General features: G+C 42.1%; 2 protein-coding genes across 2 annotated transcripts; one reads left to right on the top strand and one right to left on the bottom strand.

Annotated features, from left to right (window-relative positions):
- The first annotated feature begins 2018 nt into the window (after positions 1-2018).
- nkx3.3 (NK3 homeobox 3) lies at positions 2019-6734 on the top strand. The gene is made up of 2 exons (XM_046402838.1): positions 2019-2485; positions 3058-6734. Exons 1-2 carry the CDS (start codon positions 2203-2205, stop codon positions 3582-3584), a joined length of 810 nt encoding a protein of 269 aa, XP_046258794.1. The 5' UTR covers positions 2019-2202; the 3' UTR covers positions 3585-6734.
- Positions 6735-15613: 8879 nt separating this feature from the next.
- On the bottom strand, positions 15614-22228 carry slc25a28 (solute carrier family 25 member 28). The gene is made up of 4 exons (XM_046402229.1): positions 21689-22228; positions 19009-19237; positions 18063-18119; positions 15614-17611 (listed from the first exon to the last, which is right to left on the bottom strand). Exons 1-4 carry the CDS (start codon positions 22031-22033, stop codon positions 17043-17045), a joined length of 1200 nt encoding a protein of 399 aa, XP_046258185.1. The 5' UTR covers positions 22034-22228; the 3' UTR covers positions 15614-17042.
- Positions 22229-22779: the final 551 nt, after the last annotated feature.

The raw sequence follows: 22779 nt of genomic DNA, 5'->3' as shown, positions 1-22779 counted from the left end.
GGTGTCGTCTCGGCCTCCAACATGGCATCAGATGGGCATGGAAAAGGGTTTGGGAATTTAGCTGAATTATCTCGAAATTTACCCAGTATATTATAACAATATAATTCAGTGGGAAATTTGACAAAAATGGTATTTTAAGTAGGCTTCTGGAAAAATTCAAATTAATTTGAAGGGGTCTTGGCAGACTGTAAATAAGTCTGAGACAAACTTGGGGTTTTGCGCAACATAAATAAAATTGGCTTGACTGGTTGAAGCCAACTAATGCATCCCAAAACCACCAGTTAAATATGATTTTTCTTGTGTGTTACAGGAAGATATTTTTTTTCCTCACATTTATCATCATCATATTTTCAGTAATTGCTGACTGTAGACTTTTAATTAGTTATAACGACTGATCCGAATGATGTCCGTATACTGGGTGAAAATAGGAGAATATCTGGACTCAAGTTAATAAAGGTGGCAGACTGCTCATAAGTGAATGAAAGTCGGCTTCATTCAGAATAGCAACAGTTGTAAGTAAGAAGCCACATGGCTTTTGCTGAATACATTAGCAAAATGTTTTTTGTTGGTACTTGTTGTGGCATAAGTTATTCATGTTGTTGCATTATCTTGACATAATTGGAGATAAAGTCATGCAAATTGCAAGCACCTCTGTACCAGCTGCAACAGTTAATTCATGTCGCTACGCCTTGATAAAATCATTTGCATTCTTTATAGGACACAGATTAAAATCTTATCCTTATTTCTCGTTTCCTCCGTATAAAATTTACACAGCTAACACTTAGACCGGAACGAGAAGGGGGGCTGTGACTTTGCACTGGTTCATTAAACTATCCCTAGTAGTAAACACTCTCATTATGTTCTTACCAGACCTGCTGGTTGCCAGTCAGCATCTGGGGGCAATTTATATTTCAGAAGTCACACTTCAAAACAGCATTAAAAAGTTACATTTTGTCATCGTGGTGATGACATCTCGGGGATTGAATACACGTAAGTGTGCCAGAACTTTAATGTTTCCCATCCGGACATGTTTTGACACCCTGGAGCTGATCTGCGCTCTGTGGCAATCTGAGAGATTTCTGTTTAGTCAGAAGAAGAAAACAAAACAACACAGAGGAGGCAGATCACTGCATCTGTCACCACGTCTCGTCAGTGAAGAGTAGGGCTGTTGATTGTGTAATGCATTTGCGAGAGTGAAGGGTGGGAGGAGGTGTAATTGCATAGTTGCCATATTTTGTATTTACGCAGCACTCAACTTTGGAAACCAGACATCACGACCACACAGCGGCGCTGCTCACCTGTTTGAGCAACAAGGCTGGACGTCCTCTCGGTTTTTTAGTGACATTTTCTTTTATTAACAAGTATTATGTCAAAATCTCAGGCTACTATACACAACCGTAAGATTAGAAAATATTGAGGATGTCAGGCATAAATCTAAACAACTGCTGAAATTCACAATTGCTGTTAAGATTAAATAGCGATTTAAAAGCTATTTCTGTCCTGTCAGAGTGCTGTAAAATTTGCCATATGCCTTGTACGTAGAAAAGGGCTGCGGTATTGTGGAAGCACTTGAAACTACAGACAGTGAGCTGCGTTTTACGCACGCTTGGCGAACTTTACGCACACGTTTTACCTGCTTTAGTCTAGCTGTAATTAATATTTGGTAAACACACAATGTCTGCCAGAGGTCTGTTTTGCAGGATTAGATGACAACATGCTCACTGAGTCTGTAAGTCATGTATATTGACGGTAATATTTGAAATGCTCAACAGTGTTTAATTACTCTCGTCGTCCCCACATACTTAAACAAGCTCTGACAACATTTTTAAAATGAAGTAATTATTGCGCTCCCCAAAGCGAAATACTTCGTGTGAAAAATCAGTGTCCCTCGTCCTCAGTTAGAGAGCAGAGCACAGAGACCAGCTTGGAGTTGGGCGGTGCGAAGGAGGGACCAGGCAGGGAAATCAGCCTATCAAAGGTAAACGTGCAGCTGCTGAGAATACTGTCGTAGACTTTACAGTTCATGATGTAGTCTGGTCATTAGAAGACCGGACTTAGTTCACCACAATTAAATTAGAGCAATTAAAGAGGCAATGAGAAGTTCGAGTCAGTAAGGACTTTTGCTTTAGGTGCTGATCTCTTGATGTCTCCAAATAAATTGCAAGCGAGAGTGCGGGGAATATCCGAGCGCTTATTTTAATCATGACATTAAGTTTTTCGTCGTTCTCAATCAAAGACATCCTCACCGGGCGTGATGCCCGGGGAAGGCCCGGTGCCAGGAGTACAGAGGAGCTCCGCGCACCAAAGAGCAACATCTGCACCGGGCGTGGTGGTACGAGGCTCCCTGATCTGTCTCATCAAGACGGCGAAGAGAACCGCATCCGCCCGGTGAGACTTTCTGCTGATCTCAGTCTGTCTGTGGGACATCCCCGAGCTGAGACCTTCAGCGAGGAGCTCACAGGAGAGGACACTGAGCACAGAGACGGTGAGCAGTTATATTGTGGTCGGCAGCAGAGAGATACACTGCATCAAATATGAGAGTGGGTTGACAGTTCTGCTAATTTCTTGCATTTCAAATTAAGTCAAACGATTTAAGAAAAACATGCACTTGAAATAAACGAAAAAGTCTGCTTTAGGAACATAGTTTATATTGCAGCCTGACATTTTCAGGAATAAATCCAGAGATCTTATTGACACATTTAAGGGCACGAAGGGATTTGCTTCAGTCTGAGGACAGTAATGTATTATGAAGATATTCGATTCGATATTGCTGTTAGAGTAACTACCCAGGCTGTGGAGTAATGTTGGAAAACAACAACCAGACAACCAGATAGCTGGACTGTAAAATCTGAGTGTTTGTCGCCTGAGCTCATCTAAAAGCCTTTATTTCATTATATCCACCGACTCTGACAGCGTGAAAGTTGTGCACTAAAACCCATACTGGCCAACATCAGCACCCTGTTGAAGTGACCTCCCAGTCAGCAGCTCGAGAGCCATTATGTTTTTGACAGAGAAAACGCACTTACTGTCGTTACACATTTTTATCATCTCTCCTAGGCGCCGCAGAGCAGCAGCCACACCGTGAAGAACCAGACCAACGGCAGAAGAAGGAGGAGGACGAAGAGGGGGGACATCACCACAGCGAGGAGACAGTCAGCTGTTCATACGATGAGCGGCAGTGCAGGCCGGGTACCAAGAAGCGCTCCAGAGCGGCCTTCTCTCACGCACAGGTCTACGAGCTGGAGCGCCGCTTCAACGCGCAACGGTACCTTTCAGGCCCTGAGCGGGCCGATTTGGCAGAGGCACTGAAACTCACAGAGACCCAGGTGAAAATCTGGTTCCAGAACAGGAGATATAAAACCAAACGGCGCCAGATGACGGCCGAGCTGGCGGCGTGCAGCCCACCAAAGAAAGTAGCAATACAAGTGCTGGTGAGGGACGATGAAACGCCGTACAGTCGGGCGAATGGAGTACACATCCCTGTAACTGTACCACTGTACCAGGCCTACCAGTACTACCCCTACCTGCATTACTGCTGCCAGCCCTGGAACATGAGCAGCATGTCTTGTGGAGGAAAGCTCTGAAAAATACGTGACTTGAACAAGTGTTGGCAGCTGCCTGTGCAGTCAGTGGAGGACACGATACGATCCTAAATGCCGTCAAACTCACTGAGATTCTACAATTTAATTTTCGATCATCGTTATGTTTGTACTTATTTTCTTTTTAAAGCGAAACAGTATCAGAACTCGGCCTGCTCTTTAGGGCTCATAAAATGCGAATAAATCTGACCTCGAGAAGCGTAAGTTAGATAAATTTAAAATGTAAAAACATGAGATGAAATGAAATATTGTAAATGTTAGACTGCCATCGAGATTAGTGTGGGCATATTATTTGGCACAATACAGAGCTCTTTTGAGCTCAGTTGATTAGATTATTCCTGTGTGAAGAAATCTTAAGCAGACCACATCTTGTAATAATTCATCAAAAAAATAATTCAAACTCAAGTCAAACTTCTTAATTTTAATAGCCAATCATTTCAGTATACTTGCACGATTATATATTTTCTAAAGGTTTGGGTCATAAAGGTGCATTTTGCTACAGAACAACAATCCTGTCTCTGTCTCAGGGATCCATCACACCAAATATTATTTCTACCAAAAATATTTTCCTCACTGACTTTGCCTACTTCTGCATTCTAACAAAAGCAACACTATATGTTGGCCATAAATTTGAGATCACTTGCTAATTTTACTCCATATGTATATACGATTTGATCACACCATATTAAAGTTTTAATTCTTTATTTTGATGGTGCAATAAGTTGTTACAACACACATTTGGAGATATAAGGGAAGGTTATTGCAGGGTTTTTTCTAAGTAAACGGTATGTTTCAAATAAAATATTAACAATGCTGGGGAGGGTGTTGTAATTAAAATAAATAAATAAATAGAATAAAATGAAAGAGATTTTATCCCATTCCACATCCCAGTGATTCTCACACAGTCCTTAAATATCACAACAGAGAGGGGAAAAAGGGGGGAAATGGTTAAAAGTGGCATTTTGTGGATAATCTAAAAGATAATCCACCAAAAAAAAAAATGCTTTGTATCCACTAGCACAATTAAATTTGTCAGTTTTAGAAAAAACACTTGCAATAACTCTAGTGGGTCTGGAACAATGTAGCTAAATATTTACAAAATGTATTACTGTAAGCATACTAAATCAGGCTAACTCACTTTGAGTTCACCTGAGCCTATAGGATGATCTATTTGCTACCTTTTCCCTTCTCGGTGACTGCCAGGAACTGTCCATTTTAAGCAACCAGACAGAGCAGAAAGGAATCCTGAATTTATACAAACCCCACAAGAGAAAGTAGCTTATCTCAGTGTGCCAGAAGCATGACTGAGTCGCTGACATTTTTAGTAGGCATTTATTTTCTTTATGGGACATCTTTATTGATCATGAAACTCAACATAACACCTGCAACAAGACATTCTGAATGTGAGCTTTATGGACCATTAGTAACCTTTTGGAGTGTGCGAGCATGTGTGTGTATATATCTAACAGATTAAGAAGCAGTCAGGCTGGGCACAGATAAAAAGTATAACTTACTGTATGCTTTTTAAATAAAAGTGTATGTGGAAAACAGACGACAGCAAAATGAATTTATGTTACTAGTATATTTTGGTGTTACGCAACACTAGCACAATTTACCGACTCAACCAGATGATTTTAGAAAGTGAATATTCCCTGCGTGTTTTACATGTGTGTCATGAATAGGCCAGCTCTGTTCTACTCTGTGCTGCATGAGTCAGAGAGGGTCAATAGACCATGGAGATGTTGCACCATCCAGCCGGGCTGCACAAGACAGCACACATTAATCATGCCTTGCTCAAAAGACTACACCCTCATCCAAAATGAATGTACACAATGGCCACTTGATAGGAAAATAAAAGCATAATTCCTGAATGAGGTGAGTGGTGCTTTGGAGCCTGCAGGGGAGGGCATTCAGAACACACGCACACTCTGCCCCGACTGATGAACAGATTAAAGAAGTTTTGTACATGGTCAGAAATTTAAAAATAAAAATATTTTGTGACATGTTAAATGAAATCACTTGGCGTGTTATGAGGTAAATTATGTGCTTGTGTACAAAATGTGTCCAGGAATTTACCTGCAGCCAGCCTCTTGTTTATCTAAACCTCGCAAATATTACAACATTAAAGAAGGCGTGACATAAAAGACCTGTCATCTAAAATAGGTACTTCAGCTTCCATTCTCCCACAACAAGCAGATTTGGCACAGAGGATCACCTAGTGCCATACATTGGCACCAGCCCAAACCTCATTTATCGCTTTTATCAAAACACCACTTGAAACTATCCTAAGTGGTTGACACAACAGGTTTCTGGAAGGGAGGAACAACACTTCTAATAGCACATCCTGACTGCCTGTCAGTAAATGGGGACCATTAAAGCTAATTATTGTCATTATACAGCGTGCATTTGTTATTGAAGACTTAGACGACTAAGACTATGCGGCAGGAAGGGTCACAGTTACTGCACAGTGGCTCCGAGGTATGCCACTGTGTATGTGCTCTGATTATTCACATTGTGCTGGTGAATAGTTGCTTAAGTCATTGCTGTCTACCGTGTCTAGATAAGATTTTGTCTTTATCTGCAACCAGTCTGTGATGTCACACTGATGTAAATTTCCATAGAGGACAGCTGGAAAGAGTGAGGTGACTGTGATGACCTCCATCTGTAAATGAGCTTAAGTAATATAAAGTTGCTGTTTTGTTTTTTTTTTCTGAGAATCACATTGCTTACATACGACAGGCTGAACTCTCCCTTATCTTCACTTAGGTCTGTTACAAATTAGGTGTTATGTGTTTAGGTGGTTATGTTTTGGGCTGCTATTCTTCAAAACTCTGAGAGTTAAATGCTGAACTCCAAGAGCTTGGTGACATTGTTACAGCAAAGTCTAACAGGACAAGAAACACAAGCAGTCAGACAAGCATCAAGTCAACATTTCAGCAATATTATCAAAATGAAAAAAAACTGTGTTGTAAGAATCCCTTTTTAGACCAGAGTTGAACCAGGATGTTTTCATGTGTATGTGTTATAATTTTACTGTTGTTTGCCTTTGTTTTCTTTTCCAAATACATTTGGCTCAACTTTGGGTTTGTTTAAAACCTGCCTGATTGTCTGATATGTTTCTTGCCCTGTCAGACAACTTCACTACAATCCCAGTATGGTCTACCGAACCATCAGGCTTTGCTGCATATATGAAAAATGTAAAGAAGAATGTAGACATTATGTGCTTTATTAGTGTGCCTCTCCTTGAATGGGCTCATAAATCAGAGAGAGAGAGAGAATGAAAGGAGCCAGACAGTAGTGCAGAAGAACATGTTCGTCTGCCTCTTCAAACAATCATCGGCAGCAGCTTCGAGCTTTAAAGGGCAAATTTAAATAAGACTTATAAATGCCAGTGGAAACAGGTAATTTACTGTTGTCTTTTTAAGTCACCCCAGATTTTCGAGCTAAGAGGAATGCAATGAGGGTGGGGCTGAGCCACAGTGAGCAACACGGTCCTCACCTAATCCACGCTTGGCTGCACTAAGATACAGATCTATTGACAGAGAGTTTTCACAGGTAGCAATTATACATGCATTTCCAGTGCGCTTATTGTAAAAGGAATCATTTCCTCAAGAGCCCTGTTGATTTTAACAATATCATCTTCACATAACTGCTGCTGGCAGAGACACTGATGGGTTGTATCAACAGATTTAGAGCTCACACGAAAGTGGGACTGGGAGAGGCTTCCCTCTCAGAAATGATTCACACCCAGCCAATTGTTGATTGTATTATCAGAAGCAATTATAACAACTGCTAAACGTTTTGCTTTGGGAAAAAGAAGGAGCAGCGCCGTGTTTTTTTTTTTTTTTGCTGCTGTTAATGCGTTGGCCCTCGGCAGACACAGGGCAGCACTCAGGAAGGAGAAGGGTCACAGTTAATACCTCTGTTTAAAGACAGATCTGCTTCCCTTTGACCTGATCGCTCTCTCGCTCACACACACATACACACACGCACACACACACGCACACACACCACAAATAATCCCACCCAGAGGACTCTTCAGGCTTGTTCCAGAAACTATTAGCAGATAGCATCAGTGCATGTAGGAATGTAAACATTTACAGTAAAGCTACAAGACATCAACTCCCCCTGGGGAAGACACATCCATCACACAAACCGCATCAGAGCTCAGAGGTCCCTCGATTTCAAAAGGAATTAGACATTACACCTTTGCAAAATTTAAGCCGATTCCATATAATCAGCCCGCGTTGTTCTGCTTGGCATGTTCACAAAGTAGCTGTTTATTTCTATAAAATGTTCTGCTACCAAAGTGAAGTCAATTTATGAAAAGCGGTTTACAACTCAAACTGCTCTTAACAAATCTCACTGTTTTCTAGTTGTAGGCTGAGCAGAGCACAGCACCCAGCAGTTAATGTGGCGCAGTGGTCGTAGTATTGTGAAGTGATCCCAGCTTGGTGTTTGTCACAGCAGAAGGCCACCAGAGGTCACGAAGAGGACTGAGAAAAACATAGAGAGACGAGCCCACCCAGAACTTACAAAGAACAAGTTCATTTGGAGGAAGTAACACAGGTCCAGTCCACATGGTGTGTGTGTGTGTGTGTGTGTGTGTGTGCGCGCGTGTGTGTGTCCATTAGAACAGATACAGGATGTTCAGGACTGAGAGTCTGAGTGTATTTGGAGGCAGATTAAGACAAAGCACAATAGTAAAGTAACAAAGTCATGAACCCCTTGCCAAACATCTCTCTTATCTCATGTCTGCATCATATGTCTGTATGTACAGTTTAGAATATTTTAAGCTATTCCCATAAAATGTACAATGAGTATGAGTGTAATATATGGTAAACACTACAGTACAACAGAAAAGGTTGCATTTAGTGTGATGTGTTGTTATGCATCTGTAGAAGCAGTGTGTCTATCAGCTGTCGAGAACGAGTGTGTGCTGAGCTCCTCTGTCCATAGATGGACAGGAAGTCTTCCAAGCTACCCTTCCTCTTACTCCTCTCCGCTCTCATGTCTCCCACACACATGCTCAGACAGACACACACTCCTCCAGAGCCGGCCGGAGGAATCCAAATGTTTTAATTAGCCATGATAAGCAGAGACAAGGAGAGCATTGAGCAGCTCTGACACACAGACGTCTCCTATCAGTAGGCTGATAAAGGAACTACTCAAGGCCCACTTACGGCCTCTCAAACTTCCCTCCTCCCTCTCATCTTCCTGGTCTCCCTCCACACTATCAATGAGAGGTACTCTCATCCCCGCTGTGTGAAACAGAGAGCATCCAAAGTATCTTAAAACCTTGGTGATGCCGGCTTGTCGTCCCTTATGTCTGCCATCCTCTCACCTGCTTGCAGTTTAAATTAAACATTGTTCGGATGTGTTTTGTTTTCTCTCTGTTTTCACTCTTCATTTTGTACTCATCTGTGCCAGGTTTTTTGAACAGCCAGAAGAATATAATAAAAGACAAAGGACAGAGACTCAGCACAAAAAATATGTCCTAACCTTGAACTGATGCTGTAGCTCCGTAAGTCTGCAGACACACACCCAAGACTCAAGTTGGCCAGTTACACACCAGAGGATACATTGTAGATTGGACAGATCCTGCCAGAAGCTTTCTGCAAGGGAAAAAATATTTTTGGTCACATGTTGATAGCAAATTAGCAACTTTAACACAGACTGTCAGCCACAATAAAACAAATAATGAATAAAATAATGGCTTCTATATCAGTCACAGCTAATGACACCTGTAATGAAAACTTCTGAGCCGAATATGAATGCTTTCGGTGAACAAATGAGTGGCTCACGGTTTTCACCAGACCAGTTTGTGCTGACTAGAGCTCGAAGGCATAACAGTTAAGCTTATTTGACAGGAAGGGAAAGACAGCTTTCTTTTCAAGATCAAGTTCAAAGGGCAGGAGGCCTGTTTCTTCCTCAGCGTCCCTGACTGCACCTGTGTTGCTTCGCCACACACACACACACACACACACACACACACGCACACACACACGCACATGCAAGGCATCGTGTCTGCACCATTGACAGACAACTTCAGTTTTGGTCTTCAGGTCGTGAGTACGAACTGCAAGTGTGTCTTTGCACTTGCACGTGTGCTGCACTAATGGTGTGTGTGTGTGTGTGTGTGTGTGTGTGTGTGAAGTGTTTGTAAGAAGATTTTATGACCTCGCTTACCTTTTAAAAGCATTTGTCACAACATATGAGACAGAAAGGCAGTGGGGAGAAAGTGCTGGACACCTGCGATCATCCACAGCAATGCTGCAGTTCATCAGACCCTAACAAAGCTTCACTCCCATAGGCCCAAGGGATGATAAGTGTGTGTGTGTGTGTGTGTGTGTGTGTGTGCCTTGCTTTGATCATGAACTTGGTGAGGCAGAGTAAGTTTCCAACTGGGGATCCTTCCTTAGGCAACAAAGGCAGTTGAAATATACCCTCTTTACACATACACATGGTTTAAATTGTGCACAAAGCCTCCCTAACTTTTTCTTTCATCATCACACTTTGGCTTTGTCTGCTAGTATGAAAATATCAGTTTCCCTGCCGTAGGAGCATTATTCCCCCTCTCTCCCCTTCTCCATACTCTGGCCCATTAGCAATGGCATCTTACTATAAACACTTGGATTTATCGAGGAGCTTTCTATTCAATGCAAGTCTTGCATGTTATTCTTTTATTGCACAAGAAGTGAGGAGGATCCTGTTTCAAGCTCACCCTCACGCCACGGCAGCATTCACCACCGCCATGCTGGCCAGTGTCACGTCACATCACATATAAACGCTCTCAATAAAAACAGCTGTTTTCTCGCCTGTTGCAGCTTTCTCCCACAGAGGGATTGTTGTGCGCCTGAGTGTGTGTGTGCGTATCTCTGTGTTAGTGATCTTCTTGTATCCTTGCTGCTGGTGGTGGTGGTGGTGGTGGGAAGAATTTCTCCTCCCCAACTTGTATTCTTAAGTGATGACAGGAGCTACATCTCCCCCGCATCAGCACAACTTTGGGAGAAATTCAAGCTACAACTGGCACAGTAGATTGATAATCTTAAAGTGATTTTCTTGGATTGACCCTCATCTGCAGTTTTCACATTTTGCTATGCTTCATAATTCAGTCTGACTTTGTCATCTTTGGAGCCACATCAGTGTTAATAATGAAACAGTCGATCGTGACATCTAGCCAAGAATCTTTTCTTACTCATTTCTAAGTCTTAAAACAGTATGGACAGATGTATTTGAGAAATATCTATCTAATCTATAAAGTGGGTGAGAAGGCAGTGAAAGCAAGGCTGGATTAATGACTTGGCAAACTGCCCAGTTGCACCGGATCTTTATCAATTCAGTGCTAACTCGCAGCAAAATCAGATATTTCTGGCTCATTTGTAACTGCAAGAATTCCACTCATACATGAATAAAACAAACTAACAGCTGCAGGTTTAAGTACTAAAACTGTTATTTTTAGCTGTTTAAGAACTCGTTATGCAACACAAGTTTCTCATTTGTGACTATAAAATCTAAAAACCAATTTATTCATAACTAGAGTCTGATTTCCTCATTTCTGATCTAATGGTAAATAGTAGTTCTTTGAAGCTAGCTAGTAATATCACAAACAACAAACAACATAATATGAATTTTATCACAATTCTGTTTTGGTACCTTAAATAGCTGCTATTATGTGCGTATAAGTAGTGGAACTCAGAGTGTAAGGTCGTTTTACACCCTAAGGCCCCCTAGTGGGTTAATCTGGCCCACTCAGTCAGGGTGCGGTTCATTTTTCATCATCGCTTCAGCTGAAGACAAGCTCACTTTTCTCTGAAAAATAATTAATATCAGATAGCATAAATCCAATTAACACTAACACACTTGTTTTGAGGTCAACAATGGAAACATGAAACATGATGAAAATCAGTGATGGCATCTCATTTATGATTGCCTGCAGATTATTCTATGGGATCGAGTTTTACAGAATGCCAGTAAAGAACTACATTTAAAAAAAAATTACAGGCAGAAATGTGTGTCACATGTTATTATCGTTTATTTACTGCTCTCTCTTAGAGCCTCTCTGCTCTTCTCATGGCTTCTCTCCTCTGCCCTGAGTGGGAGAGACTGCAGCCAAAGGGATTACAACAACAGCTCCTTTATCCAGCAGCACCCCAAAGGAGCGTGAGATCAAAACCTGTATATATGTGTGTGTGTGTGTGTGTGTGTCTGTCTCTGTGTGTATCCCAGAGAGTTAGATGAAGAGCCTGTATTCACACCTCGTCCATTAGCAGCTGGCAAGGATGGAATAAAGCAGGCATTATCGTCCTGTATCACTCTGTAATTCATGCTGAGGGCTCTGGTCATGATTTGCTTAATATATGGAGAGAGAGCTGACAAGAGAAGTGACAAAAAGGCCATTAATACGTGTAGAGCACGAGGAGGCGAGCGACCGAAGGAGAGTTGCTGAAGAGGACGTGAGTTCTTCGGGCTTTCACATTCTTCAAGTGTGTGTTTGTGTGTGTCCGTTTGAGATACACTCCTCCACAGGTGCTTGCTGTAAGGGGCTTTGACTGAAGTCTTGAGTTTCCAAAACATGGGCTTACACCAGTACACAGGGGAGTGCATGCATGTGCATGTGCATGTGCGTGTGCGTGTGCGTGTGCGTGTGCGTGTGTGTGTGAGGCAGCCAGCCCTTCATCAACTAAGATATATCCATAAGAAGATGTATGCAGTGTCCGTGTGTGTGTGTGTGTGTGTGTGTGTGTGTAATAATATTAAGTTGAAAAGATAAAGTAATCTCCTTTCGTTTAGAGGGCAGCAGGCACTGATCTACACATTGATACACAATCTCCTCACACTGAGTTAATTATGACTGACAGTGTAAAGTGTGCCACAGTAATCACTTTCTCTCTGTCTTTGTATCTATTTAAAATGGTAAATTGTAAAGTAAATACTGGTTAAAGTGTGTAATTGCTGTGACAACATCCCATATCTCTCCATTAAGAGACACAAGGGCTAAAGTGGTTAATGGTTGATCTTTCAGTCATCAGACAGGTTCAAGTCAGGCTCATTTTTTTTGTCCTTTAACAATTTGCCTGTTAAAGGACTTCACAGACATTTACAGGTAAAGGTGATTTGATAGAAAAGTAAAATGTCCCATGAGGGAGACAAAAAGGACTGATTGGCCTGTTTAAAGGAAAAGGTGTCTTATTTCAACATAATATTCTCTTTTTCTTCTCTTTTTAGGTTTGTAAGTTATTTAAAGTTTTCTGGTATCTGTGGACTTTGCATCATATTTATTCATATTTGCATTAAATGAATTGTGCATGCAGTACAGGGCTTGGGAATAAAAACAGCGTTAAGACAAAAATCATGAGACATTTTGATCTGTAGCAGGACACGCTCGCTCTGGTGTTACGTAACATTAATGACAGCTCGGCTCCAATGAAGCATCTCAGCCAACTCATATCAGAGCTATGGAATTGGCACACTTACATGGAAAGCAGTCGGTATTAGAGTTATTAATTACACTCGTCCTGCTATGGCATGTTAGAACTTTCACTAAAGACAGAAGAAACAAACCAAAAAAAAAAAAAAAACAGTGTCAGTTTAAAAAAAAAAATTAAGGCAACACCCATATTATCTGCCAAGGGGAAGCGCTTTTGTTTGCAAAGGTGAGAAACCACTTTATAAAAACTGAGTGCATCATTAAATTGCTACAGTTCTTGTACAACCAGTACAGTGTCTCTGTCTGACTGCATTGTGCTTGCTGTTCCGGTAGACTTATTTTAGGGATGACAAAAGATTTGTGTAATTAAATTAAACCTTAAACGAAATGAAAATGAAAACTCAGGTTGAAATAAAGTGTGGTCTATTTCAAAACCACATGCAACAGCTGTGGGGGAAAAAAAAAAATCTACACTGGTGAAATGGCCAGGCTGAGAGGCGGAATGAGCTCCTGAAGCAGACGACATCATCTGCCCATGATCATTGACTGGGAAAAGGTCAAAGTAATCAGTCTGTGAGCGAGAAGGAGCAAGGCAAACACAGAGCATTACTGACACATGAGCCATGATCTCTCCACATGTACAATACACCCACGGATGGAGGACACACGATATGCAGCCAAAGGCCAGGGACTGAACCGCCATCCTTCCCACTGGTGGATGACCCAATATACCTCCTGAGCCACAGACCAGACATTTTACACCAAAGTTAAGCAATTAGGTCAAATGGTGACACTTGAGATGAGGCTGAAAACACCAGAAAAAGCTAATGAGTGGATCACTGCGCTGACATTATTTTGTCATACATAATGCTCCCAAGCTAAAGATTGAACTTCTGTCCTCAAGCTGTTTTGATTTGACCTTGACCTTTGAAAGTGATACAGATTTCTGAAAAGGAAGAGAAGAGACTTTGTATTTCTTTCCTGACGCTGCTTGCCTCTGCTTATTACTCAGACTACACACACACACACACACACACGCATACTGTCTTACACAAACAGAGTGAGAATTAAAGGGCAAATACCCAGACTAAATAGTTTACTCCTCTCCGAATGCTGAGATTTGGAGCAGACACACTCAGTCACACTCTCCCACACAGACAGACAGAATTGAAAAGCAGAAAATAGCAGGGCAAAAGAAACTCAACTTTGACATTCGGTTTCCACTGGCCGATGCCCCACTGTATTCTTACCACTTTACACATTACCACATTACACATGTGCCAGTTCTTCACATGGCATTCCTACTCACTTAAAGCCTGCCATTCAGTCTCTCATCAGATTCATCGCCAGAGACACAATGGGCAAGCTCAAGCTAGCTGAGCAGCAGTGCAAGAACCAAGACAGGCCACACATAGTGTATACATGCAGAGAGGTAGAGAGAGAGAGAGAGAGAGAGAGAGAGAGAGAGAGAGAGAGTCAGACAGCTCATTAACACTCCCTGTTTGAACAGGTGTCTGTCTGACAAGCATGGGTGTGAGTGTGTGTCTCATTCTGTGGAGGCCATCACTCCTCACTAAGATCTGTAAAGAAGCCTTAAACCTGCTTCTCCGCAACTGATGTGTCCACAAACAGTATTCATGTTTCTCCCAGATAGAGTGATGATGTGAACATAATCAGAGGACATGAAGACCTTAAGGGGCAGGGAAATGTTGCATGTATTTTGAACACTAATTTTCTATAAAAAAAAAAGAAAAAAAAGAAATTGGTTGGTTGGCTCATATTGGTTCCTAACCTCTGCCTGTCATATGGAGTTAATGTACAAAAATCAAAATTACAAACAAGCCTCCTGCATTTAAATTAAATTAAGAAGCAGTGGCCTCTGTACAGTAATTGGTGATGGAGGGAAATGCTTATACGTAATTCTGCAGATATCATTACCATCATTGGAGTGCAGGATGAGATGATAATTTGTCTCAAAGCCGGAGACTCTCTGGTGTTTTTGTCTTTGACCACAATCACTAGTCCTGAACAAATATCTGTTAGCTCCCAACTTGTTTGAACTGGATTTTCCAAGTGACATCGCACTATGGTTGTGTTTGTATAATTTTCTGAATTTTATTTTAAGTTTGTTACTTGCCATAGTTCCATATAAGCACAAATATCGTTTTTCAATGTGCAACATATCTCTCAGTTCCACACCAACTATCAGCTTTGCTTTATCAAAGTCTACTTTGTCAAAAATATTATTTGATGAGTTCAAGGCTGTGTGTCCACAAGTTCAAATTTGTGTTTTCAGTCTTGAGGGTCAAAGTTGAAATCTGCACCTGTGTTCAAGACTAAACAACTGTACCTGCCTCAAACTAAAAATAAATATCCGAAAACACACACACACACACACAAACTCCCATGTGTTCCGGGCAGTACAGATGTGGCTAAGGGAAGTGACTCCTTTCCATTCATTACATTCTTTGGTTTCTGTTCACCAGGGAAACAAAGACTTCCAAACTTTTATACACACCCTGAGTAAGAACCTTCGAGTAACATCTGCATTCGGAAGCAGCTAAAGAAATCACAAGAGAAAAACCATCATGTATGAGCAGTGAGTCGGGCCCAGCTGCTCAGTCTTTATTCAGCGAGTGCAATTCAGTGCTGGAAACAATCAGACATCAATCAATAAGAACGACAGCTTCCATTTCTGTGTAGTCACTGGGGGCACAGATTTGTGTGGGATGCTGAAGTCCTGGACATTTTGAGTTAAGACATTACGTTTTGAGCAGGCTACATTAAAGACAACCTCTGTTGTCAAGCACTGATAATTGATCTCAGTAGTTCACAGACTTAAAACAGGTTGATGGCAACAGGTAATGCACAGAGATGGCCAAATTAATGCTGCCCGGTCTGCTCTTGCCAAACACATACAGCGCGTTCAAGAGGGTTCAAACTCAGAAATGGGGAAAAACATAAGGGAAATTTTAATTAATATATTTGTTGAAAATAAAATATTATTCAAGGAATCCAAAATATTAGAAATAAATTAAACACACTGTTCAGATACCTCAGAGTTAGAATATTGGCATTTTTCTGTCCAGCTACGTAACGGGAGCATTTTTAAACAATGACAAATGAAAAAAGGGGAGATATAAATCCAATTTAAACTGTTAACTGCCAACTGCAAAAGAAAAAGTGAGCCCCAAATCTGATCTATTATCACTGTATTAATAAAACTACTGGACCATATTTCAAGTTATACAGTTCAATTAATCAGGATATAAAAACTTCTTAATTTTTGTTCTCAATTATTTAAGTTGCCATTTGGCAATTAAATTCTACAAAGGGACTGATCTGTGCCAGGAGATGAATGTGTTAGATAGATTAGAACAAAATATTCTCAGCTTGGGGGTGATTTGCTTTCTGATTTTAAAAGGCCAAAACATTTTTAAAATATATCAAATCAATACAATATTTTTGAGTGAATGTCTGTGTTGTTATGAGATATTAAAAAGTTTATTCATAAATCCAGAAAGGGGCTCTGAATCAGGTTATATGTTTTATTTGCAGACTCAATGTTTGGATCTGTGAAAATAAAAACGTGATCCTAGGACAGCAAAGCTTATGAAACTACAAGAGTTAACAAAAGTAACACTACTGCCCTCTGCTGACTCCAACTCAAAACTTGTGAGTTCTTCATATTTTTCCTCAGCTTGGACGAATGCTGTGGTCACTAAAATGCTTACAAAAAAAATATCTCCAGATTAACTACTTCTATATCTGTGTGAATGTCTTCTCCTAGAAGAGAGAAACAACATAAGTCAAATCATAGCTAGTCTTGAAATAGTGTAGCTGAAATATAACTACTCAAACTGTCTTTGAAGATGTCTTTCTTATCTGCTATGTCTGACGGGGAAAGGACAGCTGACGTGGATTTTAGTCAGATTCTATGTGCGTATTCATGTTCTCCCCAAAGGAGGGGCAGAGCAGTATTAGAAGAGATTAAACCAAGGAGACATCTATATCTAAGCCTCCATGTGCTGCGCTCTCCTCTTGTTGTGCTGGTACTTGGTGAGTCCGTACTTGAAGAACTCATAGACTGACCAGCTGATGGCTGTGGAGGGCATCTGGTAGATGACCCTCGCCTGGGCTCCCTTGAAGAAGCCCTGCAGGCCGCCGAGCCTGTAAACTGTCCGGAAGGCATGGGCCAGGCCTGAGATGTGTCTGTGGGCTCCTTGGCCTTGGACTTTGCCGGGGCCTTGGCCAGAGGACAAGGAGCTGAGGGCTTGAGACTCCTGGGTGTTGAGCAGGGTCTTGCAGACATCCAGAGGTGTGGTGGCTGCAGCCGCAATGGCACCGGCCAAAGCTCCAGACAACATGTGGGATGAGGGATTGTACTGTCTGTGGGGGTTGAGGAGCTCCTGAAGGTACTCGTAGGTCATGAAGTGGAGCGCCTGGAAGGGCACGTTCATGGTGAGCTGGGTGGTGTAGCTGCGGTAGAAAGCAGCAAGACCCTCTTTCTGCCAAACGGCACGTACACAGTCCAACACGCCGCGGTACGGCGAATTATACATCTGCATGCGCTGCTTCACAACTGTGACAATGCAATGAGGGAAGAGAAGGCCAAATGTGTCCGAGGTTGGCAGTGCGAAAGGTACAAAGATAGAAAAAGAAAAGGAGAAATTAGTGAGCTATCACCTGCATTAAGGCACATTCAGCTTTTTCAGATACACACAAACATGTGCGTCGCGTTGATAGAGTTCGCTCAGACAGCTGCACCCCATCTAACAGCTGCACAAGAGGACTCTCACCAGTGTCCTTCTACTGACATGTTTGGGCAGGTGGACTAGAGGAAGCCGTGAAAGTCAATATGTGAGACTGCAGTGTTAAGGCCAACATGCGAAGGTGGCTGGTCCACACGTAGCACCTGTAAGTTTCCTCACTGAAATGTCTGCATGGCAAACTTTTGTTTTAAGAAAGAAAATGTGGTAATAGTCATATGGTCAATGGACATATGGTTTTGTACTGTAAAACACTGCCCTTACCTTCAGCTGGGTTCATGACGGCATCATGAAGCAGCGTGGCCACACACCCAGCTGTTCCTGCAATAAACAAAACTCAGAAATAACTACACATTGATAATCATGAAGAATACATAAGGACAACAGCAGACGTTGCAGCAAAGAGACATAGAATTGGAGGGAAAAAAGCATTTTCACTCAACAGTAAGAACCCTTTTGTTCATGTCACAGCCTTCACTGCCTTTGTCCTAAAAGCTGCAAACGTCAAGCTCAAAACAATCTATCATCATAGCAGAACTGATGAATATTCAGCCAGTTGCATGGGTTTAAACTAGGGATCATGCCTGACCAATTTCAGGAGTCCAGACCTGAGCAATGAGAGACGCCTAGTGGACATGGCAGTCAACTGCTCTTTTCAAAGGAGATTCAAACCAAACCCATAAGCTTGAAAAGAAAGAACCAACAGAGGAGAGAGGAGATAAGATGGGAGAAAGAGGACTTACCCAGCCTCCCACTAAACTGGAAAACAAGGAGGAGAGAGAGTAGGGAGAACAAGGAATAAGGAAATGGTTGACATTCAGAGCAAGGTTTTCAAATTGAATGTCTTTGTGTTTTGTAGGCGGCGTGACTTCGCTGAACTTGACCGAAAGATGATCATTTGTTTAGCTTTCCTGACCCTGGCTCTTCTTTACAATGTACAACTGTAACTGTGAAGAGCTAATTTGATGGTGCGCCAGGGTTTTTTGTTTTTTTTTTTAAAAACTGGTCAGGGCATGTCTGCTCTATACCCAGAGGAGGCCGAGTCAGCAGCTTCACGGAGATCACACTGATGTTGACCGGCATTAGGGTTGGATTTGGTCCTACATATCAACCTATATTATGGCAGACTCAAAGTTAAATAGTCATACACAATCTGTGCATTTACAGGATATGTCACTGTTAATTAGTATATACGTATGTTTTATGGTACCATTAGCCAAATGACTGTTAGCCCCTGGGTGAATGACATCACTTAGAGTCTTTTTGAGTTTCTCATAGCAGGCAAAATAGAGGGCATGGGCAGGTCCCGCCCCAACTGCTGTTGCATTGAGCCCTCTCATTGGCCGCAAGACTCCCTCTGTGGCTACGATTCGGCGAAGAGCATCCATCACGTTCCTGTAGCGGGCTGCAGGGTCGGGCTGGAGGCTCTGCATTCGTGTCTGGAAAAGAGGAAAAAGTCAACAGTGTGCTCCCTTCCTGTACACAAAGGCTGGGTACAAAGTAATATGTCCAAAGAAAATGAGATTAAAAACAGAACGTAATGTTTAATTTACAACCCACCATATGCCTGCCTAATGAAGCAAAGAGTCCTAAATAGACTGCAGTGTAAATAAGGGGTCAAATAAGGGAAATGAGGTGCTTGACATTGTGTGTGGGGTGTGCTGGTGTACATGCATAACTGAATAGAAGGAAGTATGGAGTTACAAGCTCCAAGGTCACAATGGGACATAAGCTGACTTCCTGTAAGCCTCTTTTCCCACTGACACTGAAGCGCACCTTTCTCTCTTCCTCTTAATACACACACATGGACACTGAGATAAACTACAGATTACGTAAATATGATTTAAAGGACAAGTACAAGAGATCAGTGTTTCATTCACTTGCTATTTGGCATTTAAAGAGGGTCTCCACGGTAGAGACTGATGAGTGGTTCTGTCTCTGAGGAACTAGCAACGACATAATCCCTGAATACCAAACTTCCAGCTGAATGGACAAACTTACAACCCACTGTGTATGTGCACGTAGTGCTCTAGCAAAGCATAAACATAGCCTCATGTGGAATGCAGGGCCCAGAGAGAGCTTGCTAACGGTGGTATGAGCATATGCATCAAGTTACTTCATGCCTGACACGCACACCTACTGGCATGACAGTGAAAATAGACTGTCGGCTGAATACTGCCATTCTCAGTCATTCTTTCACCTGCACAAATGCAAGCATTGAGGCTTTGCATGTTAAAGCTATGGCTTCGGTGTGCTAATCTTTAGTATGTTTGCACATCTAGAAAGTAATGACCTTTGTGCTTATTGTAAACACTACAATGACCATTCTTCAGAGGATACACTGAAGATGTTTTGGTTTCTTTCAGTGACAAATTCAAGACAACTGAAATTCCATTCATGTGCAGGGTGCAGTGTACAAACCTACAAATGCAACACACTTTTTAAAATCCACAACCAATTACTGGGATTTAGGATACATTAAGGGCAAACGACAGTCTATTCTACACTATAATTACACAACAATCTTTTAAGTGAGGAGCTTATCGTTCAGGAGGGAGTCTTTATTTGGTAGAAGGAGGGAAACACTCAAAACATTAAAGCTCTAAGTAAAAATGAATGTGTTAGATGCATCTTACATACTTTAGTAATATCCATTTCTCTGCAAAACATGTGGCTGTTTAGGTGCAGCAGAGTTAATTTTGCTGAGTCACAATGAAGCAAATCTCCTGAGACTTGCTCAGGAAGAAGCCGAGTTCAAATGGCGCTGTGGCATTCTGCAAATGGGAAGGCTAAGCAAACATTGGTCTTGTCCAGGTTCAAGGCTGGACAGCCTCCAATAGTTAGGCTCCAGGTGGAAGAGACATGGATGAGGTCGTATGGACAGCTTTTCAGTCTGACACAGACAGCTGACTGTACTAAGCTTATTGTCACTTGTCACATATCTCTTACCCTGTGCCTGTGTTAAACAATAATCACAACATGGCCTGAACTAACTGATCTTTTGGGGCAAGGGTCACTAGCTATGCTTAAGTTAAGAACAAAATAAACCTAACACATACATAACAAAGAAGAACACATGATAAGAAATGGGACAGTGAAAATGAATGACTTGCATGTGATCAAAAGACATTTTCCAACAATTAGTCATGAAGTGTGAAGCAGTAGGCCTTTTATCACACTGGGCCAAACTACCAAACTTTGTGTTGGGAGAGTAGCAACAGATGCTCCACTGTGGAGTGGAAGGGCCAGATGGTCTCAAACTACAGTGTCATTTATTTCTACGTGTCTTTTAATAATAGAGGCCGACTGGGTGTAAGTTACAGTTAGAAGCAACAGTCAATGAGCCACTTGTTTTGTCAACAGAGAACTTTGGTCTATCTTGACCGTTGCTGCAACTGCAATAAATAAATGGTTGCATTTATAAGCCAGTGCTACTTCAGTTAACCAAATTATTCGTTTCCGAATGAAGTAGCTTTAATCTACAGATAAACTTTACACAATAACGCTAGTTGCGTAACATTATAGTCATAGGTTTGACCACAGATTGATCCAATGATGTATCGTGGTTTCACGCAAAGTGGCCAAACGGGCTCCTGTCATAAAAACTAGCCAGTGGCTAACATTAATGGCGTTAACCGTAACTTAAGTAATAGCGTGCTAACAAATTAGCTAGTAGGGCTGTAAAACGCTAACTGAGCCGACTGACCTTGTCCTCACAGCCGTCAAGCTCTGCAGCGTGTTTAGGTTAGCGAGCCAGCTAATGAGCTATGCTAACAAACATTTTGCCTACATGAAGTAACATCCACTGTACACAACAACCGGGCTACGAAAGCACCTAACTTATGTAAAAAGTGGTGGGTAAACTGGTTAGCCACTGAGCTATTTGCTACCTTGACACAGTCGATGGGGAACATGAGGCAGTGCTCCATGATCCCGGCCACGGCTCCAGCCAACATGTGGGTGCTAGTGGAAGCCCCCTGTGGCAAACCCTCATAGTCTGGTTCACAGTCCTCTGCTTGTGCATCTTGTGCACCGCGGATAATCTCAACAGTCTGTAGCTCAGTTTCTCCTCCGATCCGGGGTGTCAGGCTCCCCACGATACTTTCCGAAACGCCCCAGAATCTGCCCCCCAGCCATCGAACTTCTGCACCGGCAGATGCACCAGCAACCCCGGGATCACTGCTTGTAGTCTCTGCTGTCATCCGACGCCTCCTCACAAACCCATCTGCTTCCATGAGAAACCAGGTAACGTGTTAAAGTCTTTAGGAACGCAGCCACGGCGTCTTGTGGGAGATGTCAGTCTTAAAGTTTTACATTCCCCTGGGGTGCTCTCACAGCTTCTTCCCTGCTACACCATTCCCTCACCTTCCCACCCTTTCCCAGCACAGCCAAGCAAGGGAGGCCGTGGAGGACAAACACAAACCGATCCCCTCCACAGGCCGCGATGAGGAAATAGTCTCTGATTGGTTACCAGAGCCAAGTCCTACTCACGCTATTGGTCGATGGGCACGTCACTCATGATTCCTATTTGGTGAAGACCTCCAACCTTGTCATGTGGCACTTGACATGTTGTATTGCTACACCATAAGTACATGTGTGAAAGCTATGAAGAGACACAGCCAGGTCAGGTGATTCTAAAAGACGTCTCTGAAATGAGCACGAAGAGCCCATGGCTGCTGTATATCAACATTGAGTGTTCACTTGAATTTATTTGCATGTTGAGGGTTCCACTTTTCTAGTTTCACTTGCAGTGTTGGAGACTTTGGCTCTTTCCCATTGTTACATATCTCTTTAGTTTAGGCTACACAAGGGAGCCTAAGGTATGAATTAATCAACTGATTCATGTGTAGATAGTCAGCCACGGGCAACCTCAAAATATGTAAACTACTGAATAACAACAGCTGTGCTGCCAGTTTATGGAAATTGCCACCTGTGATTCAAACCACAGACTTTCACTAATCTGGGTCTTCCCTTGTTTTTC

Source organism: Scatophagus argus, chromosome 10 (assembly GCF_020382885.2).
Source record: "Scatophagus argus isolate fScaArg1 chromosome 10, fScaArg1.pri, whole genome shotgun sequence".
Taxonomy (NCBI): Eukaryota; Metazoa; Chordata; class Actinopteri; family Scatophagidae; genus Scatophagus; species Scatophagus argus.
This window is presented reverse-complemented; position numbering and strand designations above follow the sequence as displayed.